The sequence below is a fragment of the Macrosteles quadrilineatus genome, unplaced genomic scaffold (genome assembly GCF_028750875.1).
Source record: "Macrosteles quadrilineatus isolate MER2022 unplaced genomic scaffold, UCM_ALF_1.0 Scaffold_8__2_contigs__length_117827958, whole genome shotgun sequence".
NCBI classification, from domain to species: domain Eukaryota; kingdom Metazoa; phylum Arthropoda; class Insecta; order Hemiptera; family Cicadellidae; genus Macrosteles; species Macrosteles quadrilineatus.
Genome location: NW_026542601.1, coordinates 5631012 through 5646009, shown reverse-complemented (window position 1 = coordinate 5646009; position 14998 = coordinate 5631012). Strand labels below are relative to the sequence as shown.

General features: G+C 34.9%; 1 protein-coding gene across 1 annotated transcript; it reads right to left on the bottom strand.

Annotated features, from left to right (window-relative positions):
• Window positions 1-1827: 1827 nt before the first annotated feature.
• LOC128999379 (UDP-glycosyltransferase UGT5-like) lies at window positions 1828-9567 on the bottom strand. Its single transcript, XM_054425854.1, has 5 exons — window positions 9328-9567; window positions 8402-8994; window positions 7289-7508; window positions 5167-5386; window positions 1828-3629 (listed from the first exon to the last, which is right to left on the bottom strand). The coding sequence occupies exons 1-5, from the start codon at window positions 9563-9565 to the stop codon at window positions 3317-3319; spliced, it is 1584 nt and encodes a 527-aa protein (XP_054281829.1). The 5' UTR covers window positions 9566-9567; the 3' UTR covers window positions 1828-3316.
• Between the last annotated feature and the right edge of the window lie 5431 nt (window positions 9568-14998).

Here is a 14998-nt window from a genome sequence, read left to right as displayed (position 1 = left end):
AGATATAACCCACTTGACAGAGTTGCATATTAAGTGCTAAATTGATTTATAGTGCGTTTTCTATTCTACTGTGAGTTGCTTCTAAATCATGTACCTACTTGTTTTTTAGCATAGGACTACCTTGTAGGTATTCATATTTCTTTTTATACTTTTGAAGTTGGTTTCACCCACAAATACTTATAAACAGAACTGGTATGGATCATAAACAAATGGTTTCTGGCCCGAAAGTAAACATTATATTTAACATTGCTAAAGTGTTGGAACTGTCTAAACCATTATGTTGATTCTATTAGTATAGGATTTGGGCCAGCAACGTCATATTTTTATGTTTATGATTTCCGGTTCTGTTCAAGTATTCATGGTTTTACCAATCATAAGTGATTTAAAGGAGTGATGAATGCATGAATGTTTTTTGATTCATGCAATCCATCTTATAACTATACTCATTATTAATTGACCTAAAGGTAGGTTTTAATTAACTCTGAAGTCAACCCTTGTGGAAATAGTCGTGAAGATCTTCACTGATATCAAGCTCAGAGCCTGTAAAACTAGTAAAAGTACGAGTGAAGGGCTATTGTTGAATCATTGACCGTGATACAGTATTGTAATTGACATTTTCATTATTATTGTAAAATGATATAAGCTGTCAATACTTATAATTAAATTAGACATGAAAAAATATCAAATTTGAATAGAACTGGACAAAAGAGGTAAGTTACCTTTTTTTATGTTATTTATAGAGAAATAACATAGGGCCAAAAAAACATGATATTAATTTTTAAATTGATAATAAAAACTCACAACTATAAGGTATTTTACATGATCAATGAACAAAATGAAATGAAATGAACAACAGCAAAGGTCCAAGTTTGAGTCTTGAGGCAATCCTACCTAAGCAGGGCATAAAATCAGCAGGGCACTTGTGTCGCCCAGTAACTATTGGTGGTGCCAGCATATTTTTTTTAATGATTCACATTTTAAATGTATCGGAATTAAAAAAAAATACGGTATGTAAATATTTTAAAGTAATGAGCTATGATTGTGGCCCAAGAGGTTGTGATGGGAGCCTTGACTTGTTACAACGCTCTAGAGTACATAATTAAGTGAGATTATATGGACTATTTAACTATATTTACAAGCAATTTAATCAAAAAATTCATTAAAAGCTACGTAGCAATATGTGATTTCACTTAAATTTATCCAAAAATGTCTGTTGTAAATAAAGACAAGAGTAACCAAAATATGGCTTTTATCCTACTAATATTATAAATGAGAAAGTTTGGATGTATGTATGGATGTATGTTTGTGACAAGTGAACGCGAAAAATACTGGTCGGATTGGGCTGAAATTTGGCATGATGATAGCTCACCTTCCCGATTAACATATAGGCATATTCTTATTTCAAAAATCCTTTCGGGCTCCGCCCCAGTGGCTCTGGCGTTTCACATGTTAACCTTATGAGAAATGGAATTATTGAATCTTAACAGCTGTTTCAATTAAACAAGTTGGTTCTGTTTTCTGTTCTATGATGTTCAATGGATTACCAACAGGGTGCAGCACTATTATTTCTTTTACATTTATGACAACAGCTACTTTGCAACCAAAAGGTGAGTGAGCGTAGCGAACGAACTTCAACCTGGAGGCGAGTTAGCGTAGCGAACGAGCTAACCTGGAGGCAAGTGAGCGCAGCGAACGAGCTCCAACCTAAAGGTGAGTGAGCGTAGCGAACAAACTTCAACCAGGACGTGATTGAGCCATGCGAACGAGATAATCTTGAAAATTAAGAAGTTAAACGGGGCAAAGCCCGCGGGTTACAGCTAGTTCATTATAAAAATCAGACATAATGTTGTTGTTTACAAAAACTTGAAAACACTAACATACAAAATTAAACATATGATTAAGAAACAGGCTTTAAACATTAAATATCACAACAAGAGGGAACCCTCGGACCCCCTTTTTGCACAACCCCCGGTAAGTCTACTGTCCCCCAGTGGAAATCCCTAAAAATATGTATGCTCTGTACCTAAGAGTCTAACTTCGGATTGGAAAGGATTACCATAGTTGTTGTTGCCTGTGTAGTTCTTGAGTAGGTACAGTTTGTGTCATACTATGCTTTTCGCCAGCTTGAGTGGCATCTTTAATATAATAAATAATAATAATAATAAATCTTTATTTCTTCACAAGTAATACAATAAAATTACAACGATTTATGAAACAAATTATTTATAACTTAAAATGTAATCAAAAATTATTGCTAGTTAACTAATAAAAAACAGTTTGCTTTATCTTGTGAAGAAATATCCACACCAAAAAGAAAATTAAAACTTCTGTGTGTGGGAGGGAGTAACTAATACCATAGAAAAAAGGAGTAGACACTTTTATCTACCTTTTACACTTTTTACACTTTTACACCTTTTACACTTTTATCTTATCTATCTTTATCTATCTCACTTTATCTATCTGTATCTTCATTTTATCTATGCTAATACTACAAGAGTCTTCTTGTACTTCAACCCTGTAGGCTATATTAAACTAATGGTGTTTTTGGCCTCTGGGGGACACAAAAAACAAAATATAATTTCGGTCCCAGGTCTAGGTTTTACCATGATACCTTTTTGGTAGTAATATATTTTTCCCTTTGCTAAAAATCATATAAAAATCCAAACAGCCTCTTAAACATTATTCATTTGACATAATCTCATCAAATAAAGTTTTTTTTTACCAACAATGGTGTAGAAGTATTACTTTTTTTATTGTAATTTTTAGTAAAAAATTGTTTTTATGATAAAATTTGATGTATGCTAGCCTATTAAGGGAAATAAAAATAAGACTAACCAGTATAAAGTTGCAATTAAAATAGAATCTTAAATTAAAGTTTAAAAGCCTGGATAAAAATAATGCATAGTTTCAAAATAATTTGGACTAAAATTGAAACCCAAGGCGAATGCATTAGAAGCCCTTCCGTTTGTTAACTTGTATTGCTAACTTTTGAATAACTTATTCACATTTTTTAACCATTCCTTGTGACAAAGTTTAATTAAATATTTAGTCAAATATTGGCCTTATTTGGGAGAAGAACACTTTGTTGGACTGGCAGTAATACTGGCTCATGCTTTGTATGAGTTGTAGCAGTCCATTATGAAGACAATCTACTGTTCAACTAAGTTGTAATCAACTGAATTCAACCAAACTAAGGTTGCAATGTAGCTTGACCTGAATATGGATTTGATGCAACTCATCTCCATTTCAACAACGACACAATCATCTTCTGAAGACCAAAAGGCAACGGTCGCTACTTGGACTGTAAAAGTGTAACTTAGTCCAGTTTCTTACTTCTTTCACCTTTCAATCTGCTTTGACTACTCAACTGTCCATTATTAGTAAACACTCCTAAAATCCGTTTGATGATAACATAAATGCATGTTAAGGTTGTGACAAGTACTATAGAAACAAGTCCAATTACATCCAGTAGATAAACTTGATAGAAGGGCATTGCAGCTGCAGCTGGTGTAAGATGCTTAGCCCCAGCATGGCGCATGACATAGTCTACCCAGTATAGGAGTGTGTCTGTGGGACTGACAGGGCGATCCTGGTAGATCATAGACATCTTCAACATGTTGTCCTTGTACCTGGATATACACAGTAGCATCACTTGAATGACCATTGTTGATGATTAAAACATATTAATAATTTGTTTTTAACCTCTAAATAATGGCTCAGAAAAATTGAGAGTAAAAATTGGGGAACCCCTCCTTAAAAACCCATTAATTCCCATAGTTTGATCAAGCTGGTTTGTAAACTTGTTTGTATACACCTAGGTTTGCACATCGTTAGTAAATTTCATCAAAATTGGATCATACTTGAGTTATCGTGCTAAAGGATACATATGCAAATTTATAAATAAATTTGACTGGTTGTTTTTGGCCTCTGCTCAAATCACAAATAAAGCAAACCAGTCCCATGGCTAGGATTTAGTGTGAGACAGACAGCATATTCCCTATGTGAAAACTGATAAAAACTGACAGCAAAATCGTTCCGTTGAAGTTTTAGATAAATTTTGTAGAAACTGTTGGAATGAGCAGGAGCCTAACCCTTCTCCTCCACCCTGGACCCCCCCTACTCTTCTTGAAGACCCGCCAACCTGGCCTTGCCTGGTGGGGTTGTGGAGGACGGAGTGGGGGTAGGCTCCTGCTCATTCCCAATGTTAGCACCGAGGCCATAGTGACATGGGCGTCCATAAATATGGGCAAGGGGGGTCCCGAGGGGTTGATCTCAGGTTAATCTCAGGAGGATGTTGACGTTGGTTGGATAAGAAAAGGGTTTGGATAACCGGGGCTTGGATTATCAGGGCTCGGATAGTCGCAAATGTACTCAAATTTTAACAATTCCAGATTCTTCTTTAATGAGGGTTATTCCGTACCTCCCAGACTCCTTGGTCCCCCTATGGAAATGTTGTATGGACGACCATGCATAGTGAGTCCTGTGCTCGGAAATACATATTTTCCTTACTTATACAGGGTGGGGCAGAGAGGACTCCCTAGTTTCAATCAGTCACTGAAGAGCGTGCGCGCGAGTTAGCGGAGTGGGAGAGGTTTCATGTGGTGGGGGGAAAGACGCCATTGTTAGTAGTCACCATGCCATAAACTGGCGAGCATCGTGGTTTTGTAGTCAAAACGTTCTTTAAAAATAAGGATATTGTGGTGGCGACCCAGCGTGCATTTCGTAGAAGGTTTGGTTTGAATTGTCATGATAGTGTTCCCGATGCTAAAATCTTAAGGAAATGGATTACAAGTGTACGGGTGACCGAATCTGCAACTGAGGTTTACAAAGTTCGACCAAGGACCTTGGAAGCCCTTAAGGAAGCAATTGTTGATGTTATCACTGGAATAATGCCAGATATGCTGCGTAGAGTTTTTGAAAACTTCATTGAACGGCTGAATATGTGCATTGCTCGTCAAGGTATTCACCTGGACGATATCATTTTTAAAACTTAATGAAAAATAAATGGCATTGTATTTAGATTTCAGAAATAAAAAGCTTTTGTAATAATCTTGTATGGTTTTTATACAGTTAACCGATCAAATCAGGGAGTCCACTCTGCCCCACCCTGTAGTAGGCTACAGTTGACAGAAAAAAATATTAAGAGGAAAAATTCAAAACACTTACTTTTTATCATTAAGAACTGTTGTTAGTGCTGATAAGATTGTTTCTTCTGATAAGGATTTGAAAGGCAGAACGACTCCAATTCCTTTCTCCTCGTAGAACTTGGCATTCATGGGTTGATCGCCGAAGTAAGGAGTGCAGATTACTGGGACTCCAGCTCTAATCACTTCATGTTGACTAAACATCCCTCCGTGAGTCATGAACACTTTCACGTTAGGATGAGCTGCAGACAAATGAACTCTTCATGTACAATTGATGAGGTAAAAGAGCTCTTCCAAATTTGATCCATGCAATAATTTTCTCGTACAAACCTTGGACTTTTATTTATTGTCTTTACATGTACTAAATGTAATACCATAGTATTGGTACGGTTATAATCATTGAATCTTTAAGAATAATTTTTAACATTGGTTTCAATATAGAACAGAACACAATTTTCTTACAACATGTTTAACATGATTCCAAGTAAGATTTTCATCGATTATTAATCCAAGAAATTAAGTTTGTTCTACTTATAAAAATTTGTAAAAATTTGTTTGTGTTGGATTTTGTCCTTTTTTAATAAAAATGTCTGCTTCAAATTTTTTTTAAATTGTTTTGTGGAAAAATATATAAAGTTTGATTTATTTGAATTTATGAGATTTTTCATTTAAAAATTCATGAGTTACTGGAAGATTTTTTGAAGAGGATGTTTTGATTTCAGAATTAGAATTTCCAATAAGGAGGATGTTAGAGTCATCAGCATACAGACAAATGGATCCGCCACTCCCAAGAATAGTCCCAGGCAAGCCTCTAATATAACAAAGAAATGGTAGAGGGCTCAGGATCGATCCCTGGGGCACTCCATATCTCAGTGTCCGGTGCTGAGATTGAACTTTTTCAATGTAATTTATATTATTATGCTCTATGATGTCATCCACTTCAACAAACTGGTATCTATTTTGAATATAGGATTCAAACCATTTGAGTTTTTTACACGTTTACAGGGTTTACACGTTTGTAGCAAATTTCATCAAAATCAGATCAATTTTGCTCGGACACAATCAATTTTGTTATCGTGCTAACGGACACACACACATATATATATATAAATATGAATTTGAACGGATGGTGTTTTTGGCCTCTAGAGACATCAAAACGAAAAAGTAAATCGGTCCCGGGTCCAGGTCTTACCATGAGACCTACGGTAATAGCTTATTCCCTATATGGGAAATTCCCTAAAAGTAAACAACTTGTGATTTTTCTGAGTAGGGAATCAATTGAACTTTAAAATAGTAGTGTCATTTGGTGTCTGGATTCACCTTGGAATTTGCAAATCAAGTTTACTATTAAAAATTGTTTTCAACATTTTTATTTTAGGCTATAGGTAATCTTCATAATTAATTTTTATTTTATTTTACACTTAAATTAAGAAATTACCAATATTTATAGACAATTTTACTGTGAACAAAATGGCAAAACAATTATTAATTTATTACCTTTGGTTTTCTTTCTATAACAATTAGAGTAAAAGTCTACAAATCTGGTAAAATTAATTGCCGACAGAAGGTGCTGCAGGCAGCGCATTAATTACTTCCCCAATAGGTTAATTGAGTTTTATGATGAAACATGTACTGGTACTTATCATAATTATACGTGCGGATTCACTCCTTTGGAAAAAATATATATGTATCTCGGCCACAATTATCCTACACTATTGACTATAAAAAACACATGAGTAGGTATCGGTAGTAGGTAGTAATCTTGATCAAAGAATAGATAATCAATGGGTTAACTAGAAGGTTGGCTTAAGGATTGCCAAACTTGGCCTTAAGGAAATTATTGCTAAACTAAAAAAAATACTGGCTGACGTTTGTCACATGTTGAAGCACAGACAACGGAGTAATACGTTTATCATTAACTGCAACCAGCCATCTTTGGAATTAACATTCAACTGAAAGTTGTACGATTCTTCAGTTGCATTTGTTTATTAATGAATTGAAGTCACATTTAAAAAACATCGACCAGTATTTACCAGTTCAATGACACAGTCTCCTCATGAAGACCAAAACTCAAAAGCCTTGTGTTTCAAACTAGAAGCCGAATACTGTTCAGAATGTTCAGATCACAGTTATTTGAAACTTACCCAGAACATCTTGTTGGGGCACCCACTCCAATGTCATTACATTTTTTGGCAGATTTTGAAGGTTGCGATTGGTTTTCCACAAAACATTTTGTGGCAGACGGCTGAACGCTGCAAGAAAGTTGTTGAAGTATTCTTCATCAAGCAGGTGGTCTGGGACTACAGACCCAACGCTGAAGTATACAACTCCTTCAGATGCCTTATCCAGGAATCTTTTCATTGCCTAGAAAATATTTTTGGAACTCTATAATGTTTCACTAATGTAATAAGTTAGTTAGTACCTTACATTTTGTTAGTTAAATAATCATTGTTAATTATCGCATGGTTCAAGCATTGCCTTCTCTAATACAAGGCTGCAGCGAGACAAAAGTGGCAATGCCGCATTTCAGACCTACATAAACAGCTGTTGTATTAATTCATAATGGAGTTTCTGGAAAATTTTTATTTTTACTCATTTGTTATTCCCAGTTACTACCATGGCTATAGGCCGGCCGATGCAACGATGCCAAACACCAACGCTCACTATGTATTATAGGAGGCTATGGTAGAGGGATTTTACACTTCTGACCAGTACATTAAAAGTTCTCTTACAACAAAGATACTCATATGTGTGTGCCATCTACGTGGGCTTCACACAAATATGCCATTGCCTTTTCACATGTCTGAAAGTCTTGTGATTGATTGGTGAGATTTGAACCCATCCTCTTAGACAGAAGTCCCACACTTTGACATTTGGACCAGCTGTGAGACCACACTGGTCCAACCAACAACACCAGTCAACTACACACTGACCTCATAGCCTGATACAGCTGAATGGAAACTTATGAGTACTGTAGGTAGTAGTTACTTTTACAGATTACTTAATTTGGGATGTACAGTACTTTTTAGCCATTTAAACAAATAGTATGTTACAAATGGATATATACCTTTTAGCAACCCATAAAATAATGTATCCGAATATTTAAGGAATATCTGGTTATTTTAGAAAACCAATTACAATGGATTAATTTGACAAGATCTATTTCACACTAGAATAAATTTATTGAAATAACCATACAGGGCAATATACCATTACACCACATATTCCTACATCAGCAGTGAGCTCTGAATACTTGCCTCAGGAAGTGGGTTCTGCTCCTTGGCCAGATGTATTCCACCGATCGGAATGATATTAGGGGTGTACGGCTGCGCATAGTGAACATGAGGATGTGCATTTGAAAAAGTCAAGGCCAACCAGTTCTGCATCAATTCTGACAAGGGAGGTAGCGAAGAGTCGTTAAACAACTCCCTCATATACTGATCTTGCGAGGGAATAAAATAGAAGTAGTATTTGAACAGCGTACTCAAAATTGAGTAAGCATTGAGTGTCCTTTCATAGAAGGACATGTGATTTGAGGATGGAAAAGCGACATCTGGGATGTAAGCAAGGTTGAGAGAATTCCCACTAGCTCTGTTTACAAGACTGAAAGCTCCGAATGGTTGAAGATTGATTATGGGAGCTTTGAACTTGTGACCGAGGGCAAAAAGTGATTCTTGAGCAAATAATGCCTCCAAAAATATCAAATCAAACTTTTCATTTGATTTAAGAAGCTGCTGAAAGTCTTTGTTATCTTTTAGATTCTTCATGAACGCGCTAGATCTTGACCACAAAAGTGAGGTAGATCCCACTGGACTCGTGTTTAACATCATCTCCAGCGTTTCTTTGGTCACTGCAATGTAGAATAATACATGATATTAACAGTAGCTATTAATTAGAAGTTTCAAATTGAGAAGAATAATATTAGAGACTTTGAACAATGTAAGTAGATTTGTAAAATCTCTAAATTTTATGAACTTATCTTTGGTTAAAACCAGAGGACAAGCAATTGTTTCCTCTTTAAATTTCTCCTCTATGGTCTCATCCTAGTCATTGTGATGTGGCTAAGGTATAAAGCAAGAATTTTTTCAATGGTATTCAAAAAGTACCTATTATTTGAATTAAGTTCACATTACGCACCAAAATAGGCCCGTTGTTACTGAATTCCGTTATTTAAAATACGCACTTGTTTTATCAGCTGGTAGGAGTTTGTCCATGTGAATAACAGTTAAGTTTGCCACCTCCTGGTCGGCTGGTAGACCACTGTAGCTGACGACCTGATGTCCTGCCTGTGCCAGTGTCCTCAGCACGGCGTTAAACAGGATGTGATGACTCTTGGCAGGGATTGGCAGGACAGCAAGGATCCTGGCTGACATGGCAGGACCTCCGTAAGACATCAGGAGCAGCAGTAACACAATGTTCATGGTAGATCCAAGTATCAAGTAAGATCTGCAGACATGGTTATAATAACCAATTAGGAGAAGTTAATAAAATCTATAAATCTATGTAAATAACAGGGAAATGTTTAGTTGACATATATTGCACTCAAAAGCTATGTTCTAATTGTAGCACAAATAGATTAACAAACATAAGCTGTAGTGAAACTCAAGGAGAAGCAATCAAAATTAGAGTACCGGTACCCAAACACAAACACTTGAGAAGTTATCTGTTTTACAAATCAGCTTGATGTAAAACATATATAAAACAATAATCTTGATAAAAAATAAAGGAAAAGAATCATTTCAAAACGGATGGTATAGATAAACATGTTGAAACATATGGTATATGAAAAACAAATTGTAAAAAAATTAATTTGGTTTTAAATAGGTTCTAACTACTTTTTTTGTATTTTTAAAGTCTCAAAATTCACGACCATGACGTGTCCCTAGGGTACATTTTCCAACTTTCACGCTGTTTTTAGACTAATTAATTATGCCGAAATATATAAATATACATATTTTTATGTCATCAATAGTTATTAAAATTACAAAAAAGGAGCATATTATAATTTTATTGTCATTGCAAACTAAATACCATGACAAAATAAATCTGTCCATCGATTTGGCGTCACGACCATTTGGGAAAAATTATCGTCAGTTCGTTTTAGAGACTAGTTCGGGGTGTACGTCAAGTTTGTTGTGCCGCTCGTTTTGTGTTGAAAGATGTAGTTACAAGATTAATAAAGGTAAAGTTTGTGTTTTTTGTAATTTTGGTGTTCATGACCGTACGTAGTCATTTGATGGAAGTAGACGTGGTGTTAATTTTTGTTGATATGATATTTTAATTACTACATTAACCTAGAAGTCCACTTTGTATCCTCGAACATGAGGTGCAGGGCTACCGCCAGAACAGAGCCAAATAACTCGTAATGTCACGACCAAAGTAGTGTTGACCGCGGGCTTTTTCACGACCAATCCAGCCTTATGGATTTATACTGTGTTTGGTCGTGACAATAACTCAAGTATCATTGTAAATTGAACAGTTTAGTCCAATTGAAACACATATTTTTATCATAACTAACAGTATAATTGAAGGATTGTTTAGAAAGATTTAGATTATTCCAGACAATTCACGACCATACCGCTTGTCCCTGACCATCACGTTTATGATTTCTATCATAAAAATTTCAAAAATTAAAATATCGTCATATTTCAATGTTTTAATTCACAAAAGAAGCACACCTCTATAAAAACATAACAATTTTTCGGGTCTCAGGTAATTTTTTTCGGAGAAATACAAACTTAAAAAATGTTATTGGCTTTTTCCAATTTTTTTTTTATTTTTTTCTAGAAAGACCAAATATACCAAAAGCTTAGTGAGCTGTTTATTGTATAATGGCAATAAAAGTAAATTAATTTATAGCAAAACATAGTTATAAAAATAATATTAACTAGCCTATTTTTAATATTAAGTTTTATGTCCGTGATGGTCGTGACAAAATTTCGTGTTTTTCCATCAAAGATGCTCTATTAATAAAAAATCACCAAAGATATTGCGTTACCATGGACATTTTATGAAACTTCAAATGTCAATGAAATAAAAAAAAAATAAAAAAAGTTTCAAAAAACAGAACAAAAAATGTTAAAAGTGCTTTTCCTGAAAACGTACGTTTTTAAATTTTCACTCGTATAGGATACAGATCTTCCTGATAAATTTCTCCACTCAATAAGATCTTTATTTTGTACATCAACCAATACATGAACTGATGTTTCACCACATGAGATCTTATTATGGAGTTTCAGTTCCGAGCTGTCTGTTTCAACCCAGTGCTGTTGCGAAAGCACAACCGGTACAGCAAGTATGACTCACTTGTAGAAGATCTCAAACTTATCCAAGTAAATCCAGGTTATGTTCATGTAAAACTTCCAAATAGACAGGAAAAGACAGTGTCTATAAGAGACCTGTACCATCATCCTCAGAAATAGACTAACAAACCCTGATAGACTAATCATAATTCACAATAATCCAAGAGAGGGGAAATTAACCATTCAAGAACCGGAGTTTTAGTGTCATCAAGAGCTATGGAAATAGTTATTTGTGTAACTAGTGGTGAAAGTGGCACTTTGCTGCACACGAGAGCAATGTTTACGCACGAGCCGCAGGCGAGTGCGGAATGATCTCGAGTGCAGCAAAGGCCTTTTTCACTCGTGTTACACATTATATTTTTCCTACAGTCACTATAAAGTATATAAATAATTAGTCTTTCAAACACTATACAACACGTTTTTAGGTTAGCTGGCAACACAAATAGGTGCCCCAGAGAAAGTAGTACGCGCGGTCCGTATCACTCCGCTATTTTTCCTCGGCAAGAAATGTGCTCCGCGTTTTAAGAATATAATATAGTTCCGTATGTTTTTGTAATTTGAAGTAGTTTCCGCGCCTAAAAAAACGCTTTAAATGTATTTTCTTGTTTATTAAGATTGTAGGAATGTTTTAAAAACGTTTAAAAGAAAAGTCCAGAAAGTTCAGAAATACCGAAACTATAAACACGAAATGACAGGTTAAATCGTAGTTATAATAGTCAATCAGCTGCTCATAGTATTATTATCTTTAAGTGTTGCCAACCTATTTCCAAGCGTACACGGATTACGTGCATAATAGAACCACGCTGTTTTGTGTTGTTTCGTTGGAATCCTGATGTGCGGCAAAGTATAAACCGTACGGCAAAGTATAAACCGTACGGCAAAGTATAAATATGCAGCAATTAGCAGCTAGTTCTGTACTATAAACAGTACAAGGAAGCCAACTTTGTCGGGTGACTGTAGGAAAAATTATTTTTCACTACATTACTGAGTTGAGCTGTTTTCCTTGTGTTTACAACCTGCAAACATCATATTTTCAACAGCTGTCTATTGTTTACTACTGACTTTCAGTAGTAAACAATAGACAGCTGTTTATGACGAAAAACAAATTTAAACTATAAAAATAAGCAAAAGTATTTCTCATTAATCTTTATAATGAACAAATTTGGACAAACATAAACGGACAGCTGATGGTAAGAACAACATTCATATCATCTGTATGACTATTACAATAATAAATAGAAAAGGCAGGCATTTTCAACAAAAGTAACATTGGTTACAACCGAAAATTTTCCACTGTCAACTATTTCAAATATTTGTTATTGTTTTATCAACTGTTTCAATTTTCAACAATTAAAGTAAATATTAACTTTAAATTGAAGGCAAAACTAACAAATTTGATGAGTAAAATAATTATTCTTTGTAGTGTAGCAAAAAGTAACATTCAAAACACGAGTGAAAGTGGGTCAATACATATTCTCGACAATTTAAATTGCTCGATAAATCTTGCACTTCAAACATGGTCTCAAATACGTTATGACTCACTTTCTACTCTTGTTATGAAATATACTATTAGTGGGACATGTAATGACACAGATGAACTGGTTGAACATACAAACGGTTCTCACGAAGACTCAAGCTATACCTTCCGAAACCCATTTAATTTACAACATAAACACAAAATACTATCTTAAAGATTAAGTCTCATTTAAGGGTGGGGAGAATGTGGTAATATTGTACTATTTATGTCTTATTTCATTTATGAATTTCTTAGTTGTCTACCAGTTGTTCTTTGTTTACTATATTCCCTTATAAAAATCAGCTGATGTCAACTGATATCAGTGAAGATCTTCATCAGTGGTTCGAAGATCAGTGGTTCGAGGGCAACTCATTGAGTCTAAATGCCAGAGAAACTAAATTTGTAAATTTTTCTATAAGTTCAGCTGGGAAAAACAAAAACAATTTCCTTTTGAATGATGTTGTGCTCGAGGCAACTGATCAGGTTAAGTTCTTGGGATTGGTGCTCGATAGAAACCTGCGCTTTCATTCCCATATTGACACTATGTGTAGAAGGATTTCTTCGGGAATCTTTCTTCTCCGCCAACTTTCTAAGTTTGCAAAATGTGATGTTCTAATTACAGCATATTATGGAGTGATTTTCCCGCACCTGATATACGCAGTGCCGGTGTGGGGGTGTGAGTGTGGGAAAACGTCTTTCCTTTTCCGACTCCAGAAGAGGGCAGTTAGGGCAGTCTTTGGTTTGAAAAGAAGAACATCTTGCAGGCAATACTTTATTTCATCACAAATTTTAACATTTCCCTCAATATACATTTTGGAAACTTTGATTCTCATTAAAAAAAACTTACACCAATACCAATCTTCACTTACACATTCCTATTCACTACGTAACAATTCTCATCTTAAATTACCATCTCATTCAACTACATTTTTCAAGAGACACTTTCATTACAATGGCATTAAACTTTTTAATCTCCTCCCTCCCTCCCTTCAGCTAGAGTCGGACTTGAACAGCTTTAAAAAGCAAATCAAAAAAATACTCTTGGCCAAGGGTTACTACAGTGTTCGAGATTGTGTCGCTGATGGGTTTAGTTAGTTAGTTTTTTTGTTGTTGTAAGAAGTAATTGATATTGTTTTATTGAAGCAACATTGTCTATTGTTTATTTTAATTTTAGTTCTATTATTTGACATGACCAATGCAAATTTTGTATCTGTTATTTTGGTTCAATAAATGAGTTATGAGTTATGAGTTATGAGTTCACCGATATTTCCACAAGGGTTGACTTCAGAGTTAATTAAAACCTACAGGTCAATTAATAATGAGTATAGTTATAAGATGGATTGCATGAATCAAAAAACATCCATGCATCCATCACTCCTTTAAATCACTTGTGATTGGTAAAACCACTAATTCTTGAACAAAACCGGTATGGATCATAAACATAAACAAATGACGTTGCTGGAAACTCATTTGTTTGTTTATGATCCATACCAGTTCTGTTCAAGTATTCATGGGTAAAACCAATTTTAAAAGTATAAAAAGAAATATAAACACAAGGTAGTCCTGTGCTAAAAAAAAAACAAGTAATTTAGAAGCAACTCACCAGTAGAATATAAAACAAACTGAATCAATAGCACTTCATATGTAACTCTGTCAAGTGGGTTATATCTTGTCACTTATCTATGGCTTGTAATCCACGTCATTCCTGTTGTCAACATTTACACTGACTATTCCACAACACTTCTATAGTGAGCACATGGAAAACTAATGCAAATAACCATGCTTTATACTTTTCTAATACCATAGTCGCTTAGTTAGATGTAAAGAACTACTGGATTGTGCTCTCAGTGGCACTGTGGGCGCTGTTTTCGGTTATGCTCCCCCACTCCCGACTTGCAGAAGCCGACGCAGCCCATGCACTCACTATTATAAAACACACCTTTTTAGTTGATGTTCTGTTAAAATATAGGGATATAAAATATTGCTAACATATGACAAACTCTTTTTTACTATTCTAAACTTATAATGTCTATTTT